At 40.5% G+C, this 27,313-nt stretch overlaps 1 protein-coding gene across 7 annotated transcripts in view; it reads right to left on the bottom strand.

Annotated features, from left to right (window-relative positions):
* aopep (aminopeptidase O (putative)) overlaps positions 1-27,313 on the bottom strand; it is a 71,124-nt gene that overhangs the window by 27,388 nt on the left and 16,423 nt on the right. For 4 of the 7 annotated variants that reach the window (XM_078250945.1, XM_078250949.1, XM_078250944.1 and 1 more), the window contains exons 7-14: positions 21,261-21,474; positions 20,008-20,114; positions 14,532-14,634; positions 14,183-14,290; positions 13,565-13,608; positions 11,622-11,682; positions 6,028-6,090; positions 4,592-4,678 (exon numbers count right to left, since the gene is read on the bottom strand). In XM_078250945.1, coding sequence (XP_078107071.1) covers positions 4,592-4,678; positions 6,028-6,090; positions 11,622-11,682; positions 13,565-13,608; positions 14,183-14,290; positions 14,532-14,634; positions 20,008-20,114; positions 21,261-21,474 — 787 coding nt within the window. Of the gene's footprint in view, positions 1-4,591; positions 4,679-6,027; positions 6,091-6,264; positions 6,374-11,621; positions 11,683-11,756; positions 12,717-13,564; positions 13,609-14,182; positions 14,291-14,531; positions 14,635-20,007; positions 20,115-21,260; positions 21,475-27,313 lie in introns of those variants that run through there. The other 3 variants (XM_078250948.1, XM_078250950.1, XM_078250951.1) reach the window with 3 other exon arrangements.

The following is a 27,313-nucleotide window of genomic DNA, read 5'->3' as shown; positions in this document are numbered from 1 at the left end:
CTCAGTACAACACAAGGGATTTCAGTCAGCACTCAAACTCAGTTAATTTCTCTGTGGGTTTACATTATCTCCAAAAATAGAACTTGGTATCTGTGTCCGATAGAGAAGCAAAATCCTGTGTTATTTGAACTCTGAGGCCTTACGTTTAGTAGATTTATTATCATAAATACAAACAGTTGTGTACAAAGCAGAATTGGTGCCAAGAATGGACATAAGAGGTGGAACAGATAGCCACACCTTTTGGACACACTTGTGTCCGTGACATTCCCTGTTTGAGTCCGGTCAGGGAACTTTGTTTTATTGTTGTTTCACCAACTATATTTTCATATCTCTACTACTGGCGCATAATAAAAGGAAAAATGCCCAAATAAATAATAAGATAGCCACACCCAACATGTTGATAATGAACAGTGGTTAACTGGAAATTCTTGAGCATGTATGACATGATACACATAATGTAAATTTGTCTCCAAATCTGACAAATCTGAAGTAAATTAAACCCTGCCTGTTTCAACACATGACCCTGTACAGTTTGAAGACCTGTTCCTCTAAACCTGTTGTTATTTTTTGGGCATTTTAGGCCTTTATTTTGGGCATTTTAGGCCTTTATTTTGACAGGACAGCTGAAGACATGAAAGGGAAGAGAGGGGGGAATGACATGTAGCAAAGGGCCGCAGGTCGGAGTCGAACCCGGGCCCGCTGCGTCGAGGAGTAAACCTCTATATATGGGCGCCTGCGCTACCAACTGAGCTTTCCGGGCGCCCATTCTGAAGGTTTTTAAACACAGAACAAAGTGCTTCCTGCCCTATCACCTGCAAATGTGTAGTTTATGTTGTACATGCATGTACAAAAGTAACATAGCTGCTTCTGCTTTAGCCATAACATAAACCTGGTGGTACATGTTTCCACAGTAACCCGTAGCATCGACCAAAAAGGTGCATATTGCCATGTAGATGCAAATAAGGTGACAGAGGCTGACTCATTATGCACCTATTCTGCTGCATCTGTGAAGTTATCATAACACACAGAAAGATGTCCCTGCTCTGACATACATTATGCTCTGAGCCTAGGCCCCTCCGCATGATCTGTATAGAGATTTAGTGTTTATAATCATAAGTTGCTATTTTTGCCTGTAAAATCCCAATTACAAAGGTTGAAATTATTAGGTGTGGTTCAAACAATCAAGATACCATAAGAACTATAGTATAGATCATATTTTTGGTGATTCATAATTATGATCTCAATATCCATCTAAATAAGTTTGGTGGTCATAATAATTTTGCAGCCTTAGATTCAGAGAAGTAAGTTAAAAATAGTGTGGTGCAGAACAATCTCTGCTGGAATGACAAGAATTCAGGATTACACCATTTCCTGGATTTGTTTATCCAGAGGAAGAACTATGTAAACACTTTCTATATACAGAACCTTATCGTATCTGCACCAAAGACGCTGGAATGTGTCATACTGCATCAAAAATATTGTATTCCAATGCACTAAACCTCGAGTATGGAGGTAATTTACTGTAGTAATATTAAGAACTTTAAATCAAGTAAAAATCTAATTTTAATTTTGACCATTGTATGTGTAAGAGTTCAAATAATGCTATTTCGGAATTGCTGCATGTGTTAGCCATTAAGCCCATTCTGCAGGCTACTTGTTCCATGAAGCCTGAGAATATTGAACATACTATACAGCAAAGCATTTTAGGAAAGGTTTAGGTATGTAAAGACACCTATTGATTTTTTTTAGACATATTACTGTGGAGATCTATATAAGGCCCAGATCAATAACAACTTACAAACAGCATCTTTAAAGAGCAGAGGAGCCCGTCGTTGCCAGAAAAGTTGGCCAAGATTTCCCGCTACTCACAGCTCTTTTCCCCTACAGGGCTTCCTGCCCTGATCAGCAGGGGCAAATGGACCCTCTTATTATGGAGACCGCAGATGAAAATGAGAGCAAAATAAGGCCCATTACCACACAAGCGTGACTAATATCCCTCTACAGATCTCTCCACACACACTGGACACATGCACGCTCATCACATGCACACACACGTTACACGTGTACACAAAAAAAAGTCAGACGCTCGCACTAAAATGCATGTGAATCAATAACGTACCACAAAAACAAAGACGACAGGAAGTTGGTAATAAACTTTGGCTCTAATAAATTGACCAGATCTTGGTCTGCTCTGTGGGGGGTGTCTGGCTCTTTCCACTGGGTGCATCTATAGGTTTGTGAGCATGTGTGTGTATATTCCCTAATCATCCATGATGTCATTAGCACTAAATACAACCCTGGCTCAGCCTAATTCCTACCCACTAAAAGTCCTACCTTCTCTATTTCATCCCTTGCCATCTCTTTCCTCTCTTCCTAACTGCTCTTACATCATCTGACCAGTCCACTAATATTTCATCTCTTATCTCCTCAAATATCCACTCTGCATTTCCTCAAATGCCCGCAACAGATTCATTACCTTACTGGAATTCATAATCATCAACTTCCCACCCACCACTAGTCTTGCTTTTTCTCCCATCTTCATCCTCTCTTTCCCATAATGTCATTCCATCACTTATTTATTCTCGAATCCTCTGCTTAATCCTTTCTGTTTGTATTGTTCCAACTGCATCATTTTGTGGCTTAAATCCATGTTTCCATTCCAATTTAAAAAGATCTAATAGATAACCACAGGGGATACATAATGCCCAGCGGTGGCGTCAAGTGGTTTTCATATTTCACTCTCGTTGCTCTATGCTCCAGTTATGTCTGATTCATCCCAACTTTTTCTTTCATGTCTATCTTCCTGTCTTCTGCGTTTTAACGTATGTCCTCTCCTCCTTTGCCGATTGGGTCTGCTGCGTGATTTATAGCCTTGCAACAGGCTGGTACGTAGACGCAGGAAAGAGAAAGGGAGGAAAGGTAGATGAAAAGAGAGGTTGTGTAGAAATTGGGCTGTTTGAAGTACATGAAGGAGTAATATAAAATACACCTGGTCCATCCATGTGGCACTCTCTGTACACTGAAACAAAGAGAAGGGAGGGAGATGTAGAGGAGGAGAGAGGAGAGGGCCGGGCCGCAGGGGGAGAGAGGTGGATGGAAAGGGGGGTAGGGGGTGTTCACTTCATGTTTCCTTTCAGGATGGCTTTTATGGTGCAACTTCAAACACTGACCTCCCGCAACCCCCGCCCCTACATCCCCCCTCTCCCTTGCTCCATCCGTCCGTCCATTCCTCCTTCCCTCCTCTTTTTCACTATTGTGCATGACCAAGTGGACAGTAATTGGCTATTCTTTCATGAGGCTGATTTCAGTGCTTTCTGCCCCCCACAGGAAGAGGCCCTTTTGCTGCCCCTTAGAAGTAAGTGTATTTGTGTGTGTGTGTGTGTGTGTGTGTGTGTGTGTGTGTGTGTGTGTGTGTGTGTGTGTGTGTGTGTGTGTGTGTATGTGTATGTACGTTGTAAATATGCCAGACGGTAGGTATCAGGTGGTTAAAGGGGGCTGCACTGGCTACGGACTCCACAGGCATTTCATTCACTGTGCGCTCCAAATTGCAAAACAGGAATTGGAGGTAATCTTATCCAGAAAAATCATGTTCCAACACAGGGTTTATAAAATACTCTCTGGATTTCAGGTACAGCTTAAAAATGTATTCCTTTGCTTACGAATAAAGCTTACATTACATCTGTTGAAAGCTGCGGTACAAGTGTGGAAGGGAAATTTAAAGCACTAAAAGGTTACTGGATATATACAATATTCTCGGCAATGAATGAATGAATTTTTACCTTCCAAAAGTTTATTCGAAGACACCCAGGGGCACTTACCTAACTTAATCAAAATATACAGTACAAAAAATGAGAGGCTTTGCAAATGCTTACTACAGTCTACAATATCTGTGCACATTGTGAGCGATATATAAACGCTGCTCTACTCTTGCTAATGACTTCTGGCCCTGTGTGGCTTATAGATCAGTGTGCGTTCATTAATGATGCAGGCGTGTGTGCAAGTGTGTGTGTCAATCAGTGGGTGTAGGGGATTAGCCATCCCTAGAGAGAACTAATTAACACTACACACAGGCAAAACCATCTTTTGGGATATTTTTATGGCATCTTTCAGCCTTTTATTTGGTAGGAAACCGTTTCAGTTCCTGAACTGACAGGAAGTATGGGAAGAGAAAGTGGGACGCATTAAAGGTTCAAGGCCAGATTCCAAACCCAGAATGTCGAGGCTGAATGTTCCCCACCCCCGCCAGACAAACACAGACACCATGACCACACACAGAAACAGTGGAGGTGATATGATGTATACAAGCTCTTAAAAGATTAAATATGTGTGTTACACAACATAAATACAGACTTAAACAAGTACAGGGTAGTCTGCTGATTGCAGAAACAACACATAAACAGAAATGGGGGATAATTGTGTTTTTGACAAACAAAAATACTGTATAGCTCAAGAATCACAGACTTTAAAAGAGCAAAAACCCAGATGAATAGGAAGATAGAGGTTTCCAAAAGAGAAAGGGACGCTCCCAAGAGTTTAAAAGGTAAAGCAGAGAGAAGGTAGACAGGTCTTAATACAGTAGAGTGGCTCCTACCTCTTTGTAGTTCACCTTGGGCTCTATTCTCTTCCGCTTTCTGCCCTTTCCCTGATGACTCTGACTGAGGAGAATCCATTTTACAACCTGCAGGAGGGATGGGCAGACGATGGGGGGGGTGAGGTAAGGTGGTGAAGGCGGGAAAAAGAAGGAAGGGTAGAGGTAGAGAAGAGACAACAAAGTGGCAGGTTTTGAGTGAACGGGATGACAGTGGGAAGGAGAAACAGAGAATAAGGGGACAGCAGAGAAGTAATCACAAAGGCGTAACGATGACAGACAGACAGACAGACAGAGACAGAGAGAGAAAAAAGAGAGAGTGAGTGGTCACATCCAATAGCGGAAAATAAAAATACAAACAGAATAAGGCACACTTTCCGAGTGGAAATGCACACAGGAATATACATATACACACTCTCAGTGCGCCACTGGCAGGTAAGCCTTGTCAGAGTGTACACACACACACACACACACACACACCAACTCTCACACACACACACACACACACACACACACACACACACACACACACACGTATAGACACAACTGTTGATAGCTCCTTCTCTCCCTCCCTCTTACACACACGCACATTAATTCCAACCTTTCAGCGCTCACTTGTGCTCCATATATAACCAACACAAATGACCGGCTGAGGCAAAAGAGTAATAGTGAAAGTATGTTGCAGTGACGGAGCCTGGAGAGCAGCAACTCCCTACACCATAGATCTCCATTAAACAGCCAATCACTATCAAAGCCAAACTCTATCTCCTCTCCTCCGCTTCACTTTATATCTCAGTATAAATTCACTGTCGTAATACAGTAAAAAAATAAAAATTTTAACGTGAGGTTTCCTAGCACTTAAACAGCACATAAAGTGGACAAGTCTTTTCTAAAGTGCAAAATCACTCAACTATTCTTTGTGTTTCAAGTTATTCATATAATTGACAAAAATTCTCTTCAGGTCTGATTCGGTTTTATTTAAACTGAGAGATTAATGGGAGATTTGGAAAATATAGGCAAAGCAATTAAGAACATGGGAGCTTTATGGGAAATCTGATAGGCGGCACAGAACGACACGCAACAGATGTACAGAGCTGTGTGCCGCACTTCACTCAGAGACAGACAGAGGGAGAGACTGAAACAGGAAGAAAATGAGCAAAAGAGAGGTAGAAGGAGCGCAAGAGAGGCAGAGATAAGAGATGGTATCAAACACTGTGAAACAGAGCATACATGAGACAGAGAAGAAGAAAAAACTTAGAGGAGGCAGTACAGAGAAATAGTGGCAGAAAAACTGAGTTAAGGACAGAATCAGATGATAATCATATCAAGCTGTCTGAGGTGCAGTATTTGAAATCTGAGTGCTGCCCCAGAGTCTGTCTGGCACTCCCTGAAGACGAGAAGAAGAGACTGGAAAAGGGAGGGAGAGACAGTGTGCTTACCTCTGCTTTGACTTCTTCCACCAGCCTCGTCTGTGACCACACGGCGCTCCTTTCATACAGCCACTGAATGACAGAGAAGAAGGGAGAGCAGTGAGCCGGGGGCAAGTGATCAGGACAGAGTGGAATGCTTTGCAGAGGCAGAGTGAGAGAGAGAGAGAGAGAGAGAGAGAGAGAGAGAGAGAGAGAGAGAGAGAGAGACAGAGAGAGAGAGAGAGAGAGAGACAGAGACAGAGAGAAAGAGAGCCCAAGCAAAGCAGGAAGGGGAGGGAGAGAGGAGAGGTGGGAGGAGAGGGAGGAGGTGGGAACGCGATCACTTGTTCCTCTGACGGAAACTCGTGAATTCACTCTGGAGGATGAGAGAAAGGAGGAAGAGTGGAGGAGAAGAGAGAAACAAGGAGGAGGAGGAAGAAAAAAAGCACCTCAATAACTAGCAACTACAGGACGGACAGTCACCTCAGTCCACTACACATCCACTCCTTCAGCATTACACACACACACACACACACACACACACACACACACACACACACACACACACACACACACACACGTAGAGCCATGCATTGCAAACACACACCTACGCACAGAGAACAGCTATTAGGCAGAACCACACAGCACTTACTCTCTAACATTATTAAGGCTTTCAACAGAGCCACTGCTCGAGTGATGGGAATCACATATCAGAGCGATGACGGTGATGGCTGTGTGTAGTTGTGTGTAGTAGTGTGTGTGATGGAGAAAATAAGGAGACAGACAGGGAGTGCATGGACACAAGTTGTTTAATGTCACACACACACACACACACACACACACGAGAGATGCAGCATCATATTCATATAATAGGATACACACATTCTTCCCACACACACATGCAGCGATTCAGCTATTAGCGTTACCATAGCCACACACAAAGTTCAATACGAGAACTGCATGCCTGAGTACTCCTCTTTGTGTATTATACAAGTACTCCAGCAGAAATAGCATGGAGGTGTGTGTAGAAGTAGAGGAGATTGGGGAGAGAGAGGCAGACACACACACAGAGGTACAGAGAGAGGGAGGTGTTAGAGTGGGCTGTATAGAATGTAGCGAGTGTTGAAGCAGTAAATTGGCATTGTGTAACAGGATACCACACGTAGCTCTTTTGCTGCCTAGATCCGCACTACCATTCCCTGAATAGCAAGGCTTTTGTCTACCTACAACTCTCTCTTCTGTGTAGTGTCTCTCTAGTCAATCAATATCAGATTGTGATTTCGTAAATTAAAAAAAAAATCTATTAATAAATAAACCAAACATATCACATTCAGTAGAGTTTAATGCTGCCTTAACACAAAACAGCTATAGATAAAATGAAATAAAAATGTAGCATATCAAGATGTTAATCAAACAATCTGATCAGAAATTTGACCAAGAATTTGGTGACAACTTTCAGAATTTTGCTGTATTAAATCTTTATTGCTGCAAACAGCCGAGTAACTACATTTAAAAAGTATTTAGGTTCAACAGCCAGCTGTAATTTTTTTAAAGCAGAAAGTTTAATCTTCAATAATTGGCACTCTTTTCTTTGTCTTCTTTAAAGGTCCAATGTGCAGGAATTTCTCCCATCTAGCATTGAGATCATATATCTCAATCAACTCTCTCGCACCACGCAGTTCAAAGTACGTATTACAGCTACGGTAGCCTTCACGCTTCAAAAAGCCGGTCTCTTGCTCTTTTCAATATCCTTTTTCTTTTTCTGGGCGAAGAAGAAGACTCCTGTTCCTGAAATTTGGATTTTGAATATGTGTGGTCCTCCATGTTTCCTTCTTCAAACTTGCCGGGGCCGGGAAGCTACGATACCCATTAGCAGCATTAGCAGAACCTGTGAGTTTATCGTGACAGCGAAAACGTGAATGGCGGAGGGAGCAGTATGTCCTGTATGTCCCTTACCGGCTAACATATTTCAAGATGGCGCATAAATATTGAGTGTCTACCCTAGTTCATACGAATGCAAATGTAAAATTTCAAGCCAAAAGGAATACTTGGAATTGATGGTGGTGGTAAATATTCATGAAAAAGGACACGTTTGTGAACGGGCAACACAGATTTTGATAATGAACAACTAAACACGTTACACACTGGACCTTTAAAGCTGTGCAGGCTTAAAATCCAATTTCTGCCTGAAAGAACTAATACTAATAGGTAAAGTAGTTTAAATAACTACATTATATCAGCCTATGATTACTGATCACAAAAAAGCTTGTATTGATAAGCCAAGCAGAAAAAGACAAACATACATTTTAATGTAAGTTTTAGGAGTTAGGAGAAGGTATCAGGCTAAAAGCTGTGGTGAACCAAGGGTACTGTTTATTTAAATGAAGTATCTCAGCCTGGATCCATTATCCCAAAGGGAATGCTTACTCATCTAAACTCTAGGTCGAGGTCTAAAATAGGCCAGCACTAGCCATCCCATTCCACATCTCCTACTCCAGGATTGGTCATTGTTTATTATTAGGCCAAACCATTTCATGCCTTTCTCCAATTCAAGCACATTGTCCAACGATGGATAGGAGGCAGAGAGACAGAGAGAGAGTGAAAGAAAGAGAGAGAAGAGAGAGAGAGAGAGAGAGAGAGAGAGAGAGATTTGTGTTGTGTTGAAATGTGTTTGTATCTAGTGTACATAATACACAAGCACTTGCATCTGTAAAAGGTTTCAATCGATCTGGCTGATCTTATTAGCTGGTGACTGGCACATCAAACACAGAAAAAGCCTCTGCAAGAACACTCTAGCAGTCACCCAATCAGGTGTGAGAAAACAGCAGTCCCTCCACACTGTCCTTCCCACCCTCAGAGACCTCTGAAAGGCTTCAGTTACATTATCACATAATCTAGAAGGTGAAGGTTCCCAGACTGCAACCACACAGACCATAGATACAGACACACAAAAATGCATATACACACAGTGGTAATTAAGATCAGTTACCATGGAGATGGGAGATTTGAAGAAGCTGTTAAAGTGGATTGATTGTGTGTGAGTATGGCTTTGCAATCCTAGTATCTATGACCGTGGGTCTTTCTCAATATAAGGGGGAAGAGGCAGAGCAGCACTGATCACCTTGTCAAGAAAATACAGTAACAGTCTAGTAACAAATGGGATGATTATTCAACAACACAATAATACAATCAACAGTCAGCGATGCCTTACAGTGGAATTAAGTTCATCAACATCAAGATGTCATCAAGATGTCTTTTGGGAAACCAATTTGAAAAACTTTCTTCAAGTTGAGTGACAAATACAGTATGTTGTGAGTTTTTATGCTGTTATGGTGAAAGCTATCATTGTCTAGCAGTTTCAAAACGCCTACTGGCTAATAGTCACACATCATTTAAGCTGTAGTATGTATATACTGAAAGCTATTTACTTCTAATATGAGACATAATTCCCATTATGTGAGCGTCATTACACCACTATTTACAGCTTGTAAATAGTGAGACAAATGCTAAGAGCACACACACGAAAACAAGGAAAGTTCCTGTACATGGAACTACCTGTAACAACTTTGAACTGGATCTGAACACAACATCTTCACCTACATTAAAGTCTAGTCGAGTAATGCTCTTAAAACCATATTGATCCGTTATTAAATAGGATGATAACGTCTTCCTCCGCAGCGCTGTGGAGCTAGGTCTGGCAATGAGAGACTAACATTCAGGTATCTGCAGTAAGTATGATTCTTGGCATGTGGCTTTCATATCGAGCCAATCAGGCTGTGGTTTGTAGAGTGACGCCAATCAGGTTACCACTGAATAGTAAGAACAACAGGAGAGAAAAACTAAGAACGAAAAGCCAAGTAAAGTAAAGTTGTGTTGCTCTTCAAGAATTGAAAAAACAAACAAAAAACGGTAAAACAATGGCAGCAACAGTATATGGGAATGGTCTGGATATCTTGAAGTGAAAAAGGTTAGACAAAGATGTGCCATCAGCCAGTTCAAACCACGACTGGAAGAACTAATCTCTTCCATAACCAGACACCAGTCTAGTGAGTACACAAAGACTATGAAATGATTGCCCGATGCATGCATGTGCCAGGTATGAAGGGATCACAACAAATGCTAAATAAAAACTACTTTGACTGTAAGCATCAATACTCTAAAACAACAGAAAGACATGATGCCTCTGAGCACAATGGACAAAGTTCAGAAATGTACTGTAAGTGCTAGACTCTAAACCAGTGATGGGAATAACAGCGTTATAAATAACGGCGTTACTAACGGCGTTACTTTCTTCAGTAACGAGTAATCTGATTACTCTTCCCATCTTAATAACGCCGTTACCGTTACTGCCAAATAATGCGGCACATTACTATATTTGAAGCTGTTTTTTTTCATCAGACCAACTAGATCTGAGCAGAGAGGCAAATACTTTTTTTTACTGTTCTTCCTTGGTTAGTGGGCAGTGCACGACGCAAGCGCATAAATGCTGACGATTGGTTGAGGTTGAGTAAAATGTCATGTTAAGCCAATCAGAGGCAGAGTTAGGCGGGTGTTCGAAAGCACGCATAGTCAGGCACACAACGAACAACACAAGCGAGTCAGTCAACGAGAGAGAGACAGGTATGGGGTTATGAAATCAAGGAGAGGGTTAACTTTTCCTGCTACAGATTTTCCACTGTGGCTCTCACTTCCACTCTCTCACTTCTCCCTCACTCTATCATCTACTCCACACACACACACACACACACACACACACACACACACACACACACACACACACGCACACGCGCCGGCTCGACGCACACACCAGCGCACAAGTATAAACATCACTTACGTTATTTGCACTACAAAGAGTGTAGATATTTGTTATTTATTTTTGGTATAATGCTTAACAAGCATCATTTAATTTTGCCCAGTTGTGGCCTGTTGAGGTCTTGTGTCATTTGTATCGATCCACTTTATAAACATACATGGCATTTGATTGGAGGCTAGTCTCACTTTGTCCCACAGCAACATTAAAATAGTTTAGATTTGTGTACATTGTTTCTGTTAATAATGTATTGTATTAAGGTTCCATTTCATTATAATATTCAGATTTATCATAAATAATTGAACATGCACATGTATTTTAAGTTGCATTAAAGAGGGGTAGGTGGAGGTGGGGTCACATTTGAGCATTTAAAAATGTACTTGAAAGTAACGCAATAGTTACTTTCTGAAGTAACTAGTTACTTTCAGAATTTGCAACTGAATAACTAATTTAGTTACTTTTTTGAAGAAGTAATTAGTAACTGTAACTAATTACTTTTTAAAAGTAACTTGCCCAACACTGCTCTAAACACAAACTAACAGTCCAGAACCAATAGTACTGAATTATTGTACTATTGTGTACGATTAGTTTATTGTGCATACATAGTAGCAATTTATTTTATACATTACAGTCAAGTGTAACGTTTATTTTCAGTTAAAATTTTAGAGTTAAATGTTTAATCAACCAGTTTTTAGTCTTTAATTTGTCTTGTTGGCATTTAGCTTTGTATGAAAATATATTATGACAGCAGCATTATCAAACTCTATATTTGAACAAAAAACAAAAGACAGAAAGAAGGCAACACTCTTCATACCTTTGGAATTCCCGGTCTATCAAGCCAGTCAGCATAAATAGCACTGAGGGTGAGGCCTTTTCTGGAACACAATGGCACAAGTGTTAGTATTTTTCCTATTATTAAAGCAATGACTGTTATTGCCCAAGACACCCTATGAAGATATGGCTCTGGGAAAATATTACTGGGGTCACGGTGGACTTGAGGTTTAGGCCAACACCTTAAACAAAAAGAGGGGCACACCCACTTTCCTATACAAGGATAAACAAACATGCATGTACAGACAGTACATTGGGTTTATATGTATGCATGTATAGTAAGTAAGCAAGTATGTGTGAGTGTGGCGTATATGGTATATGTGTCATATACCATATACTGCAAACAAACACAGTGACAGAACTGGCTGGCAAAGACAAATGTGTACGCAAACAAACATTCCACAAGCAGCCCGGAGTGTGTATGCAATGTGTAAAGTACATAACAAGTCGAAGAGTAACTACACAGCATCATCAATCCTGCCCGCTTGTGCTTAAGGCCACACATGGCTAGTCTGAAGCTATTACTGTGTATTAATCTGTGATGTTCAGCGCTTTAAAGGGGTTATTTTGTAATCAAATATTTAATTTACATTTTTATATACCCATCTTCTCTCAGTTATGCTCTTCTAACTAAGCTCATTTGCCAAAAATATTTTTAAAGGAACTTGTTCCAATCAGAAAGTGCAGATAAAGGAATCTCAAGTAAACACACATCTTTTTTCTACCTACATCATGCTTAAATTAATTAATAATTCCAGCTCTTGGCATGTGGAGTTCAACCATAGAGAGTATATAAAGACACCTGCCACATCAACAGCGAGACACCATAAGGTAGGATTACATGGTATTATTTGAGCATAGTTTCCTTGTGTGGCAAACAAAAGGTTAATACAGTTAATTCACCACATGACATATTAAATACTGTTTCATAAAAGGACTGGATAGAACTAAGCTTTATGGCTCACGAGAGCAGACAAGACGTGTATCTACTCGCCTTTTCACGTTGAGCTTGGCATCTTTAGTATCGTATCGGTTATTCACCTTAATGGTGATAGATTAGAAAGAGTGACAGGGATGCCTGGAAAACAGTAGTTTCTTATTAGCACAAATCAATGAGGGATTGACTTTTTTAAATGTGGGTTTATAGTTTTTATGTTTAGTCTTATAAATATGATGTTCCCCATTTAGTCTGGGGAATGGGCAGGATACATGACCCTGCACTCTGCACAAAGAGCAGCCATGACCCTCAACTGTGTCTATTCTCATCCTGAACCTTCGAGCGGGTTGTTTACTGAAAGAGGCATCAGATCCAAATATTGACTGTCCCCAACTCCCTCTGTTTAATTTAATCAATCTCAATTCAGAGCCGACAAAAAAGTGCTGAGGAAAAGAGGGGTTAGAAAAGAAGAAAGTTGGGAAAAACAAAGTGAACGACAGACAGGGAGAAAGAGAGGGACAGAGACAGGCATAGAGAAGAGGTTAATGAGGCAATCCGGAGAAATAGAGAACTGAATGATTAAGCGAGCGCAGAGAGGGAGAGAGGAAATTAGAGGGGAGGAGAGCAGGAGGAGCAGTTATCCTTTTACACTTCAATTATTATGAGAGTGGATGAGACTGCTCTCTTAACAGGATTGGTTTTGGGAGCTTTTTGCTGGTCAGGTTTCCACAGCAGTACTAAGAACAGAGGCCAAATCAACATATGTTCATATATTTGACAATAAATCTACTAACAAGTCACATCTGTTAAAAAAGAAGTTGTAAGGTAAAGTTCAAAGAAAACATTGATGAATAACATATCTTTAATCCTGAATTGGAAACCAGTCTACTGATACTTGAGCACTAACCAAAGTGGTTTTAATGCGTCTAGACATATTTTTCATTATTCATGAATTACACTGTAAGCATTATTCTTAGCCACTTACATACCTCTCCATGCTGGGAAAGGTAACCAGCAGCATTCGCAGGAAATCCTGTCAAAAAAAAGAACAAAAAAAAACAGAAATGGAGGCATTCAGGGAGGTGTGGGAGGAAGTAAAAAAGAAAGAGAAAGCCATTCCTGATCTTAAGTCAGGAGTGCAAGGTTAAACAGTGTTTATGTTACATCCATTATTTAGTGGGAAGACTCAGCCTGCCACTGAAGAAACAGGAGCCAGGTGGAACACATCACACACGCACACACGCGCACACGCACACGCACACACACACACACACACACACACACACACACACACACACACACACACACACACACACACACACACACACACACACACACAGACTTCCAGGTGTGATCACTCAGCTTCATGGGCCCCAGTAGAATAAACATATGTGGCTGAGCTGTACGGCCATCACTTTGAAATGCTGCTGGAGCATTTTCAACTCTTGTAACACAGTGGCAATCAAGCTTACATCACTCTCTAATTAATTTAAGGAAATAACACTGTGCCTCATATTAAAAACAGTTCAAATCTGAGCTCAGATTTGATTAGCAAGTCATCGGAATTCTCCATTAACTTAATCAAGTTTCCTTTACTACAGCCTCACCTGAGACAAAATGAGTTGCCCATGGTATTTCTTTACAAATAATCTGAAGAAGTCGATGAATTGTTGCTCTCCCACTTGACTGGCCAAGAACCTGAGGAGGCAGTAACCCTGGACAAATAATAAGACAAATAAAGAGAACAAAACATAATCCTTTAAATACAATACAGAGAAACATTGAATAAGGGCAGTTCCAGCAAGTCTAACAAAGAGTAGGCCACCTAAAAGGACATTATATGATTTTTCTGAATAGTTTGATTTGTTCTATAGCCCTTTGTTTCCTTTTACTTTCCTTCTTTTTCCTACTACCTCCACCCATCACCCCCCCCAATCTTTCCCACATTTATCTCACCTTGAGGTAGTGGACTTGCATGAAGGTTTTGTCAGGGTTGAGGGCATGTTTAACCGTGGAGGAGCCAGACTCACTGGCCTGACCAGTGTTCTCCATGTTAGGCCTGCAGGACAAATAGAGACCGGTAAATGGGCATACACAGACAAAGATGTTCAACACCCACAACAAACAGGATGGTGCACACAAAATGATACAAGCAGAAAAACAGAACAGGATGAAGTTAAAGAGCCTAGGCACAGAGTTTTTATTTTATCTCCACTCTATTTTAGTTGCAGAAAAACCACAATTTCTACAGAGCAAGAATACACCATCGGCAACACTAAATCCAGCCACTCAGCCGCTCCGCTCAATGGCGAACACATTGCCAAGTTGCCATACTTTGCCAGAGGCAGGCTGGAAATCAAGCTGCAGATTTATAATAGCATGCTATACTGTTTATATGACCTCACAGTGCTGCGCTCTGACTTTACTGCCCATGACTCACTGAGCGAACATATAACACTTCCACAAAAAAGCACCTCCGTCTACAGGCACAAAAAGAGGTATGCTCTAGGTTTCGCTTTTCCTGTCACACAGATACAAATCATGCCTTCAACCTCCATAAACACACATAAAACCAATAAAAGCCAAACAAACACAGCGCTGACATGGGATGCTGTGCAATGATAGTTTCAGTTAGGCGGTATTGATCAGGCTGAGCAGATTAACTCAGTGTGCCAATAGGAAGGCCTTGAAGGATCACCCTCCTGCCAAGTCGATATGCCAGGCGCCTGGCCCACCAATCAATACACCCTTCATCACTGGCTAGCACTTTTCCACAGGACCGCTTCATGACAGGGCCAGACTCACGCATACACACAGATGAACAGGGAGACCAAAAACACACAATTTAAAATCGTATTAACACTGATTCGTGTGCCACGTAAAAACCTCAATGTTTAATCTTTTGAGTTAGGCTTCAGCTGTGCGACACAAGTTGGTCAAATATTTGATTTATTTGAGTCTTTTTCCAGGCATGCTGAGCATTGACAAGAAGGAGATGAAGTAGATTAGGTTTGAAGACAAGAAGAGGAAGAGGAGGTGTGGGAGAAAATGAGGACAGGAGATAGACAAAAATGTTTAGTTTGCTCAGTGGACTGAGAAAGAAAGTCATCAACTTCCTGGAATTTCTAAATTCGACTGGACAGGAATGGACACTCTTTCATCATGAAAATGAGGTGTGTTCCTCCTTGACGAAATGTGCACGTCATGTAAAGGTTATGTGTAAGAAGAAATCCCCAACACCAATGACCTGATTTGGGAAAATCCATTTTGGAAAGAACTTAGTAATGATGCTCAGTGTCTGTAGATGAAAAGCTGCCTGTCAACATTATGAGCCAAACAGTTAACAAACATATGTAGCCTATTCACAGTCAATTATATTTGTAAAACATGGGAAAGACCTGCATTGTAAAACACATAATTTGTTGAAAAATGGCTTTTTTACTGATTCTCCATGTTTCATGGCCAGGGACATCTCCCTTTTTTAAATCATGGAGTTGTTTTTTTTAACTTGCTCTCTGTCCAGTCTCCTGCCCGTAGTGCCCACGTCTGTCTGTTACTGCTGATAAGATGAAATGGACTTTTTTGAGACAGCAGGACAGGCTGTATCCCTGGGAAATGTGTGTGTATGTGTGTGTGTGTGTGTGTGTGTGTGTGTGTGTGTGTGTGTGTGTGTGTGTGTGTGTCAGACAGAGAAGTACAGAGAGAAAGAGGGACTGGGGTTAGAGACAAAAACAATGACAGAACGTAGAATGTATTTCATTTCCAGAAGAGAAAATATGTTGGTTTCCTGCGTCAGAGATACCGAGAGCACAGCGCGGAGAGGAAAAATGTTGATCCATCAGCCATGTTAGACAAAGGAACCTTTCCCACTGTCCAGACCAGGGATGTATGGATGTGTAAATCTCTGTCTTTCGCAGTCTCTCTTTGTCGGAGATGATTTACTACAACTTTAAGAGGAATCGCTGCTCGCTGCCTTGGAGAATCACACAATAGCTCAATGTATTGCAGAATAAACGGTGCTCTTATCTGACTCGTAGGCCATGTGTGCGAGAGAGAGGATGTTTGTGTGTGTGTGTGTGTGTGTGTGTGTGTGTGTGTGTGTGTGTGTGTGTGTGTGTGTGTGTGTGTGTGTGTGTGTGTGTGTGTGTGTGTGTGGGGTGTAGCCATGCATACACCTGGGTGTGTCTGAGATTGAGAGAAAGAGCGGGAGGAAATCAGGAGCTATTACTGACAGAACTTAATGTAAAACGTACACCCACACACACACACGCACGCACGCACGCACGCACGCACGCACGCACAGATTTATAGCTGCGCGAGCCATTTTGTGACAAATGACACTGGGTTAACTGTGGAAACCGGATAAGGTAGAGCAGTGCTCCCAGCAGCCCAGTGAATCAGCAGGGAGAATGGCGTCTGGCCCAGGCTGCCCTAAATATAACTCATCTGAAATGGACTGATAAACACTGGCCACTGGGGCCCATGCTGGATCAGGGGGTGTCGATTGTGACCCACTGAACACAAACTGCCATTATCCTTCATGTGTGTGTGTTTGTGAGTATATTCCTCTGTACATCCCATTGCACTTACTTTCCCTTCACCAGATCCTCTCTGACATTTCTCTGTGCTTCGTGACAACCAGTTTGTGTTTATTCATCTTATGTTTCCTCACGATTGTAATGCTAAGCAGTGGAGCCACACTGGGACTTGGACATACAGGCAGTCTAGCGCACATAAAAAAAGTAGCATAGCCTGTTCCCAACTTTGGAGTAAACCAAGACCTTAGTTACATCGCCACATACACAACAAAGACCCTACTTGAACTGAGACGGGGTTCCAATCTCACGCCTTCTCTTCTAGACCATGAGATGTGTTTAAAAGCTAGTAATTGAACCTTAAGGTTAAGATTTTTTGTCACATACTGTTCACAAGGTCAAGAATTATCTTCTTGGAGCGCCTTGGAAGCCTAGTAGATACAGTGCATGCCATATAACCGCAACGTTCAGGGTTTGATTCCAGCCTTGGGATCGTTGTTGCATGTCATACACCCCTCATTCTCTATCCGTCATTTATACATTGTTCTGTGTTAAATAAAGGTGAAAAGCCACAAAAAAGACTTCTTTGTTTAAAGGTGCACTATGAGTTCCTGCATGGTCACTTCTATTGACGTTCCAAGTAAATTCCAAACAAAACAGAGCAAGCTCGCCCCTCCCCCCATGTTTCCGTAACTGTCATGACTAACTGACTAACTGTCACTAACCCCCACCCCCTACCCCAACCATCTTGTCGGTGATTGGCTGGAATGTGGTTTGTTGTATTTTGGTGCACAGCCTGTGCCTCTAGTGTTTGTTTGACATTTACGACCCCTGTGTTGTCTCCCGAGACCGGGCTTTTTCACAGTGTATTCAAGGGGCAGGCAGCTAGTGGATCAAGGACAGATGCCTAACAAAAATGAAATCACGCTGAAACCATGCAGGAACTCATAGTGCACCTTTAAATTAAATTACTGTTAAGCATTGTGTCAGACAAAAACTTAAATAACTGATTTTTGTAACAGTTATTTTTTGAGTCTGTAATTTAATAGTAATTTCTTGTCTAATTTCCTGAGGGGGTTCCTGAAAAGAAATATGAAATGAGTACTAAACATAGGGTAAATAGGAATTTCCTTAAAAAGAACTGCTCTGTTTAAATCCAAGTAAACATTCATTCATCATTATTCATTTAGTATTGGCAACTTCATTCTTCATATTTGTTTAATTTTATGCTTGCCTGGAGGCAAATTTCACATTTTTGCATGTTCAGCTGACCTGCTGTGCACTGAATGACTCTCTAGGTATACACAGCAATGCATTGGATATAATTGAACACAGACTCTATTTTGCCTATAGTTAGTACCACATTACAGAGTATTTCCATGAAACCTATTGGAAATTATTCAGACATTACAAACCCATAAGAAAAAGGGTTACCCATGCAAGGGGCATATTGAAGCTCTAAGAATTGTCATTGCATTAGAACTGTACAGTACCTGACTCTCAGACTGAATGCATTCAGTCATTAAGATAACCTCTATATAATAACTTCTCTGTGGGTGCCACTGTAGCAATTACTTGTCTTTTCAATACTAATGTGTTTCCATGTCACATAGTCAGTCTGTGTGTGAGTGCATGTGTTGTTTGCATTTTTCAGATGTTAGTTTTGTGTTGTTGACTTAACCCCGTCAGGTTCAGAGAAACATAATCCTGATCCTCCTAATCACCCGTGTGTCTGCCTCATAGGGGAACACCCTGATAGACTGCTAGACAGATACAGCTCTCAAGTGCATGTTTAACCCTTTCACTCACACACAGCTGCCTAGTTCAAGACATATGCTGTGTCACAATAATTCATTCTAACATGTTTAAGCCTACCACAAATGTGAAACGTCAGTATGGAAAGAGTTTCATATGTCCAAACACAGTCCCCCTTGAAGTACTAAACCCACGAGGACCGTCCTTTAAAGTAACAAATGAGTAAAATCACTATTATTAATACTGAAGCTTTTTACTAATGAGTATTTGGATTTTAAACACTATTCATTTAAATGTTTCTATTGTGTGCTGACAACACATTGTTAGTAAAGTGACATAGTTAGAAGTTAGTGCCAAGCAGAGGTGCCATTAAATCAATAAGACATTGATTTGCTGTCTCCTACAAGCATGAATGTCAATAGCGCACTATGCTACAAGTGTCATCTCCAGTGAAGAGGCTTTTTTGTTCAAAGGAAGACCTACAATATGAAAGACACAATGCTAACACATGCATTCCAACCCTTAAACAGTTAACTCCAGGTTGGGGTTTACACCTAATAATCCCCTAATGACACTGTGCTTCCACCCTAGATAAAACAAACTGGGTGTGGGTCCCACATTGTCAGGATCAGATGAAGAGTTTGTGTGTACTTGCTGTGCTTGTGTGCAGAGCTTTTCTAATACATGACAGTACACCTGGATATTTTACGTGCAACACCTGCCACACCTGTACCCCTGGAATGCATATACCTCACGCTCATGTGTGTCTGCACGTGACACTAACAAAAGCTGGCCATACAGTACCCTAACCGACCCTAACTTAAAAAAAGTAGACTATGTATACAATAGAGAATTAGGCAAACACAACTGCAACTTATTTAAACATTTCCCTTTCCTAATGTATGAAAAAGTATCTCAAGCATTGATACAAGATTAAAATAATTAAGTAGTTACACAGTGAAATGCTTTCGCCTCCTTACATGTTGAACCTACTGTAGGGTGGTTAAGTAAACTAAAAGTGTATAGTACTGTGTTCGTGTGCTTATTGAAGGTGCTGTTGCACTATTCTTGAAGAGCTATTTTCTCTACAGTGGCAACAATGGTATGTTGGTATTAAAACAGACCAAAAAACACACACTCACCTGAGGATTTGAAGGGCCTCCTCAGAGTTCTGCAACTCATCAGAGAGTCGTCTCCACCTCAGCAGTGCCTTCAGGTCAGACTGTTCTGCTGTCTCTTGTAAGGAGAGCTGAATGGAGAGATATGGAACATTATAAAGATATGAGGGAAAGGGTTATGGCAAAGAAAGTAAAGGGGGGGGGGGGAGGTGTTTAAATATGGTGAGTCATCAATTATATCAACAGAAAGATTAAACTAAACAGATTAAAATGAAAAGTCAAATGCACACTAATATGATAAAAGCAACACTGTCCACTACCTCTGTCACTGTGTCTTATTGATTTTGGCAGCAATAAAAGGTCTGCTTAAATCTATGTCTTCATAGCCAAGCACATATCATAAAGGTGACATAGTAGAATGGTGCAGACACAAGAACAATATTTGTGCAACTCTGGAGGGTGTGGGAAAGCAAGTAGGAGGATTAGATCTGTATTCACATCAGATCCCTGATCAGAGCTGAAGTGAAGGTGTCGCAAGCAAAAGATTCATATCAAAGCTCCGCCCTCATCCTTTGTCCTGTTGTTTATCTATTTATTTCTGCAGGTATCCTTAATCAACCTTATTAAAGGCCTTCTTTAGGACATCTGAAGCAGTGTGAAGAACACAATCTCTAAACTAGAGATGGCAAAAGTACTCACTTCCCGTACTCAAGTAGAAGTACAATTGTACTTCTGAATTCAATTGTGAGTCTGTGAGAATTCACAGATCCAGTTTCTCTTTTTTAATCTTCCCCTTAACATTTAAAGGAATCTACATGTATCTGTGTGTGTGTGTGTGTGTGTGTGTGTGTGTGTGTGTGTGTGTGTGTGTGCGCGCGCTCAAATATGGCTTCTGGAAAGAAAATATTAACGTTACCGCCATCAAGCCGCAATGATTTGCCGCGAATGAATGCTGCCGAATCTGTCGAGTCGTCTTGTAGTGGTGTGGAAGTGCAACATATATTCCCATCCAATTAGATTGAATTTGGTATTGATGACGTGAAAAATATTAACGGTAACTCCACTGAAATTATTTGAAATTAAACGAGCCAATTTTGTAAAATGTAAGGAGTAAAAAGTACAGACATTCGTGTTAAAAATGTAAGGAGTAAAAGTTCATATGAGCCATTTATTTTCGTCTACCTGGGGTTAAAGCCTAAAAAAGGCACCATTAAGTTACTTTTATAAAATACCTGTAGTAAACTACAACCATCAGGCAGTTATTGTACTGTACGTACGTGTTGTGCTTGGGCCCAGATAATGTCCTCCAGGTACGTGGCAAAGCCCTCGCTGATCCATTCCTCAGTCCAGTCTCTGGCTCCAATAACTAAGCCGAACCAGGAGTGGGCGATTTCATGGCACATCCTGGACCCACACAGAGACAGGCCATTCTCTCCAGAACCAAGACTCCCAGCATACAACACACTCTGAGATAGGAAAATGATATGGGGACTGGGGAAGACAAATTACAAAAAATACAGAATGAATGAATGAGATAAAGCCATAAATACATTATAAAAGGGAGTAAAAGAGTGAGAAATGAGTGAACAAGGATTACAAGATGGGAGATGAAAATGTTTTTTTTATAATCAAGGAGGTTAAGGAAGTAAGAGAAAGACAAGAAAATACAGAGGGACAACAAGAGGTAACTATGAGCAAAAAAGGTATACTGTACCACCCTCCAAAAAGAAAAGAAAGTTAGTGAGGTAATGTTCCACACCTATGATTACAGAAAATTTAGCCTGAACATGCCATGTACAGTACGACGAACCAACATGTGTGCGTACTAATGAGTATGGGAGCCCATCCCTTTCTCCATCTACTACATTATTATAGGCAAAGAGCAGCTTACTCATCAAGTGTTCTTGTCAAACTGCCAAGAACATCATGTTCCTTGGATTAAACTTGTTACCCAACAATGGGTAAAACAAAAAAAATACAATTAGCAATATTGGGAAGTTTTGCCCAACTGTTGTAGATTTAAGGCAGGGTGGTTTTATAGCTCCCACTCTGCTTTCCTTTGTTTCTAAACATGACTTCAAGACAATACTACACATTTTAGGTTTAAAGAGGGTTATTACATTAAAAAATAATCATAAAACAAATCTATACGCTTTTAAGATCTTTATGAAGATGAAAACAAAATTGATTAAGAATAAAGCTTGAAATATGACTATATTTACAAAATTATAAGCATCTGTAGTTATTTACTTTAATTATTGACTGATTTATTGAGCAATTAGTTAACTGACATTTATTATTTTTGTTATAGTATATTTTTTTAAGATTATGTGCACCTGAATCAGTTGCTATGTGTAAATATAGCAACTGATGTTTGCCTCTGTGCACTCTTGTAAAAAGATAATATATTTGCAACATTCACATACTAAAATACACCCAAAACCTTAAAGATCTTTTTGTAATGCAGAAAATAACAAGCTATTTCTGCTTGTATAAAGGAGTAACATTACCAGCATCTGTGTATGTGTCTTATTCAGCAACAATTCAAAAGCCTCATTAAGCTTTTCAGCCAATAACAACAGTTTATCAAAGCTCTGAGCCAACCACAATTGAAGAGATAATAACAATATCCAATATAATGGTTACCAAATGTTAGTTAATACTACTTAATATTATTAATACTATTCTATATAGATAATGGTTTCCCAAAAAATGTGAAACTGCTGGTAACACTACAGGAAAAGTCAGGGGATCACCAAAGCCAGTAGGATACTTTGTCTGGGAACCATGAATGTCTTCTCCAAAATTCAAAACATCCATTTAATAACTGTTGAGATTTTTCAGTCTGGACCAAAGTGGTGGATCGACAGACCGACATTGCCACGCTAACAGCACGGCTCGAGGGATAACTACAGTTACATTTGCCATTATAAACCATCAAGTAGTTTGAACCGCATTCATGATATTATCTGTCTGAAACTTTCTTACTGCAGACTCTCAGCTTCACATAGACACAGGAACACAGGACATGTGACTTTTAACCATGAGACAACGCCGGTAGAACAGGACCAATAGGAGTGCTCTGTCAAAGCCAAGGTCATGGCTGAAGACATTTCTGAAGCATTCTTTACTTTGGTCTTATGTAACGGGCTCTGGGTGCCCTGAGGGGCTTAGGGCCGACTGTGCGTGAGAGGCAGGCTATTCTTCAATAGAAGAATGAGTGAGGGGTCACAAAGGTGCTAATGAATGGTCTCTCTCTATCCTGGCCCATATAACAACACCAGCTTGTCTAGAGTTCCTTTCACACTCTCTAGATCTTAAGTGTCCCAGCCACTATTGACCTGACATTGGTGGGAAAATGTATGGCAAACTGTGGGTCTCTACTGAGAAGTATCTTTTAAAGGGTCATACCACCCTACTACTGTGTCAAATATGTTAAAGATGGCTCTACATTAGAGAAGAAAGGTCTTTATCTCCGTTTCACTTCATTTTAGTCAACTTTATTTAAGCATCGTCAATATATGTTAACTACATGTAAACATCATGTAGTAATAAACCACACGATATAGTGTTTCCTTCTAAAAAGTCATAAAGAGTGGTTCTACTTCCAACTGCTGAGACACAGCAGCAACAATTACTTTACCTGTTGGATTGACAGTCTACTCCCACAGCCACAATAAGCCCACATATTGCTGCTATTGATGAATTATAGTAAGCTGTAAAATGAGCTGCTCTCATCAAGGAAAGATTAGCATCTTTAACACCAGATGACAGAGGAGTTATTTTCTTTCCTTGGCTGCCATAACCTAATTATAGTGACAAGTCAATTATAAAGGAAAACAGTGAGTAAAGACATAGGTTAGGCCGGGTCTGCCAGACAGTCTATTTTGGAGGAAAACAAAATCGGATGTCTGAGCAACACAAATACTCTTTATTTCCCTGAGGATTGCTTTATCAGATAGAAGGCAGGCCATTGCATTCTGTTACTTAGTACATGTCAAAATCATATAAAAAGGGTCTTATGGACATCATTTCCAAGACAGCATCTCAAATCTAATACCATGTTTTTCTAATTATACAAACAGAAATCTCTCACTAGAGCAGGGGATGCTAACATTAGCATTATGAGTTTCTTTGTAGCCTAATCTTATTCCCCCACAATTGGATAAGCATGCCTTTGTTTTCAGTTCCAGCAGTGCGTTATATGCGTGCGTCTGTATGTGTGAGTGAGTGTGAAACACAAAGACAGCCTTTCAGAGACGGCGCTTGCACATGCTCCTCTGAGGGATGCGGAATCCATCACTACAGTGACAAATAGTGTCATCCCACCATGGTGTGGATGAATAACAACAGCAACTTTCACATTCACTGATTCACTGGCTGACATTAGCCGACATCAGGGATCTGTCAGGGATACATGCAAGAGAAAACGTTCACATGCACATTCATGCATATTTAGCACCTGCACATGTGTATACACCTTTCATCCCCACTATAGGTCTAAATCTGCTGTGGGGATGAATGTTTGTCCCTGATTACCAATCAACAGTTCCTGTGCTGTTTTCAAATACGGTTTTAGACATTAATTTGTAAGCAAATACTGTCTTCATTGCACAATGTGCTTCCAAATTCTCTATTTTGCAAATATGCAAATGTGACTCACAAAACTAATGATTTACTAAAGCTGCTGATTACACGAACAATTACAATCAATCAAGCATTAAGTGATAATACGGCAACTCTCAGAAACTGTGTAGATACATTATACTCTGTCATACAACTTCCACTCCTCTACATCTTTGCATCACACACTTGTTGATAGAACATTTACAAACTGGACATTTTCTGATTTTTTTGTGTGCTTACCACCAAAGTTGTAATGATGGTTTTAATAATTATTGATTGTCTTGTTCTACTTATTCAGCGGTTGTTATTTTGTTGTTTTTTTAACTCTGAGGGTCCACACTCCTCACATTTCTTCATATGAACATGTGAGATATTGTTGTGTCGTTTAGATGCCATATTACAAATTGCACCAGATCATTTTTTAATATATGATATCACACCAAAATACTGCACTAAATTATGAGGTTCTAGACTCTACTGGAAGTCCAAAGTTGCCCTCCACCTTCAATAGTTCCCCTTTGACTTATGTTCCTGACTTTTTACAGATGGCAAATCTGATTAAGATAAACCATAACAAAAAGTCTATTCAAAGATATGTTGCACTTTATTTAAATGTAGGATCAAAGACACTCAGAGGTGATAGAAAAAAAAAAGACAAATTTGGTCTGGACCCCGATTAGGGTCACTTATGATTTTCTGATGATAGCTGGATGTTAAATGATGGGATGTTTGATATAAAATTGAACAGTGTCACCTTCAGAGCATGTAAATTAAACCATGAGTTGGTCCTGTTTCGTGTCTGTTTTGTATGTTTGTGATGTCTGTGTTTTTTAATTGACTGCTACAATAGCTGTGCAACAAATTGCCCTTTGGGTGTAATTCTAATTTACTCATTTACTCTTCTACTTAGTCATGTTCTTCTGAACGATACATAAAAAAATAGAATAACAATCTGAGATTTAATAGGATGCTAAACATAATTGACTGTTAATTATACTTCTTGTTCTTGATTGGCCTTATGTGGTACATCTTAAGACTTTCTTAAGAGAAGAAAAATAAAAGCCCCCATTACGATTAGCAGGTGAACACCCTAAATGCGATAGATACAACTGATCACAATGAGAGGCTGTCTGCATAGAGAATAACAGACAAAAGACTTTAGGTAACCTTTTCTGATGATGGTACCCAATTGGGTCTTAACACACAACATGAAATACTGATTAAAGGCCTCCTGTTCTTTCTCACACGACAACCTCATGACTCTAAGTCACCCAGGGTGACTTGGTTCTAAGCTTCAGAGGTGTGAGCCAGGGCAAGTCTTCAATTTGGTGGGACAGAGATTGTAATAGTGTTTCGCTTCTCCATCTCTCCATCCATTATTCATCCCTCCATCTATCGTTCCTGGCTGTAGGCCATTTTTCCCCCAGCAGGACACTTCCATGCATAATGCAGCAGGGGCCCTATCATAGTCCTGTTATTGACATCCATAGCCCAGCTACTGTAAGCCCATAGCTAGGACACCGGTAAAACAGCCCCACGAGACAGAGGGACGAGGAAAAAGATGATGAGAGCTGAGCGTGCAATGTACTGTATGTGTAAATGAGAGAGTGAGAAACAAAGAAGGAGATACAATTCAACAACATAGAGAGAAAGATTTAGAAAAATATGAGAACAGAGACAAAAAGGAAAGAAAGTGAATAAAAAAATGAATTGATAGATATTTATGGAGAGACCCTAACCCTGTATGATGAGTTTTGCTCTTTCCCCAAGTGCAGTGTCAACTCCCTGGTGTGAGAACTGTTGAACTGCTGAAACAGTGACAGATACAGTGACACATATGCTGTTACAGCATTGCTGATGAAATTGTACACATTGTTTGCATGTTTCTGCAAACAATGTTTCTGTTTCTATGGTATGCAGTTATGGACACACTTTTAAGACACGGTAACAGACAGGTAACGAGATGGACAAAAGCCATACAAAACATAACAAGCACACAAACTACAACTTTGTCTATTCTTTTCTATTCAAGCAAAGGTTGTAGAGCTGGCCTTTAATGTCAGCTTACGGGAAGGAGCTTTGTCTTGTTTCCCTCCCTCTCTGACAGAGTCTGTGGGCTATTTTAGACACAGGAGCCTATTTGACCAAACTCCTAACAGCCTTCGTTTTTTTAACAAGTCTGACTTTAAATGTCTGGCATTCCAGGCTGGCTGCAGATCAGCTCTTTGCTCCCAGACGGGGCCCCACAGGGCCAGGCCAAATGCCACTCCATGTAGGGCCTGATCACATGAACGGGGGCCAGGCTGGGGCCCCCGGAGAGCCGCCCCACCCTCATACACTGCATTGCATCAGAGCCTGAAAATAAATAGTAGAAACAATATCAGAGGTCCTCAGCAACAAGCAGGCGACTATGCTGCTCGAGTCTGGAGAAAATTAGTCTTTGTAGTATCGACACATAAGAAACGAAAGTGACAGGTTTCGAGTTAGACTGTAGTCTCTTGTTGTTGTCAAGTGCTTAATCTTAAAAGTCCATTCATGCATACATAGGTAGCTGGCTCTAAGCTGGTCAAGTTTGTATCACATGGACAAAATCCATGTGGGTCATAGCCTGATGAGGTCAAGAATAACTATGTAGACACACAGAGACATAATTTATGAAGATTCAATAACTGTATAAGGAGCAGTCATAACAGAGTACCAATAT

The sequence above is a fragment of the Sander vitreus genome, chromosome 5 (assembly GCF_031162955.1).
Source record: "Sander vitreus isolate 19-12246 chromosome 5, sanVit1, whole genome shotgun sequence".
Lineage (NCBI taxonomy): Eukaryota > Metazoa > Chordata > Actinopteri > Perciformes > Percidae > Sander > Sander vitreus.
Note: the sequence above shows the minus strand (reverse complement) of the source record. Positions and strands in the feature narration are given on the sequence as shown.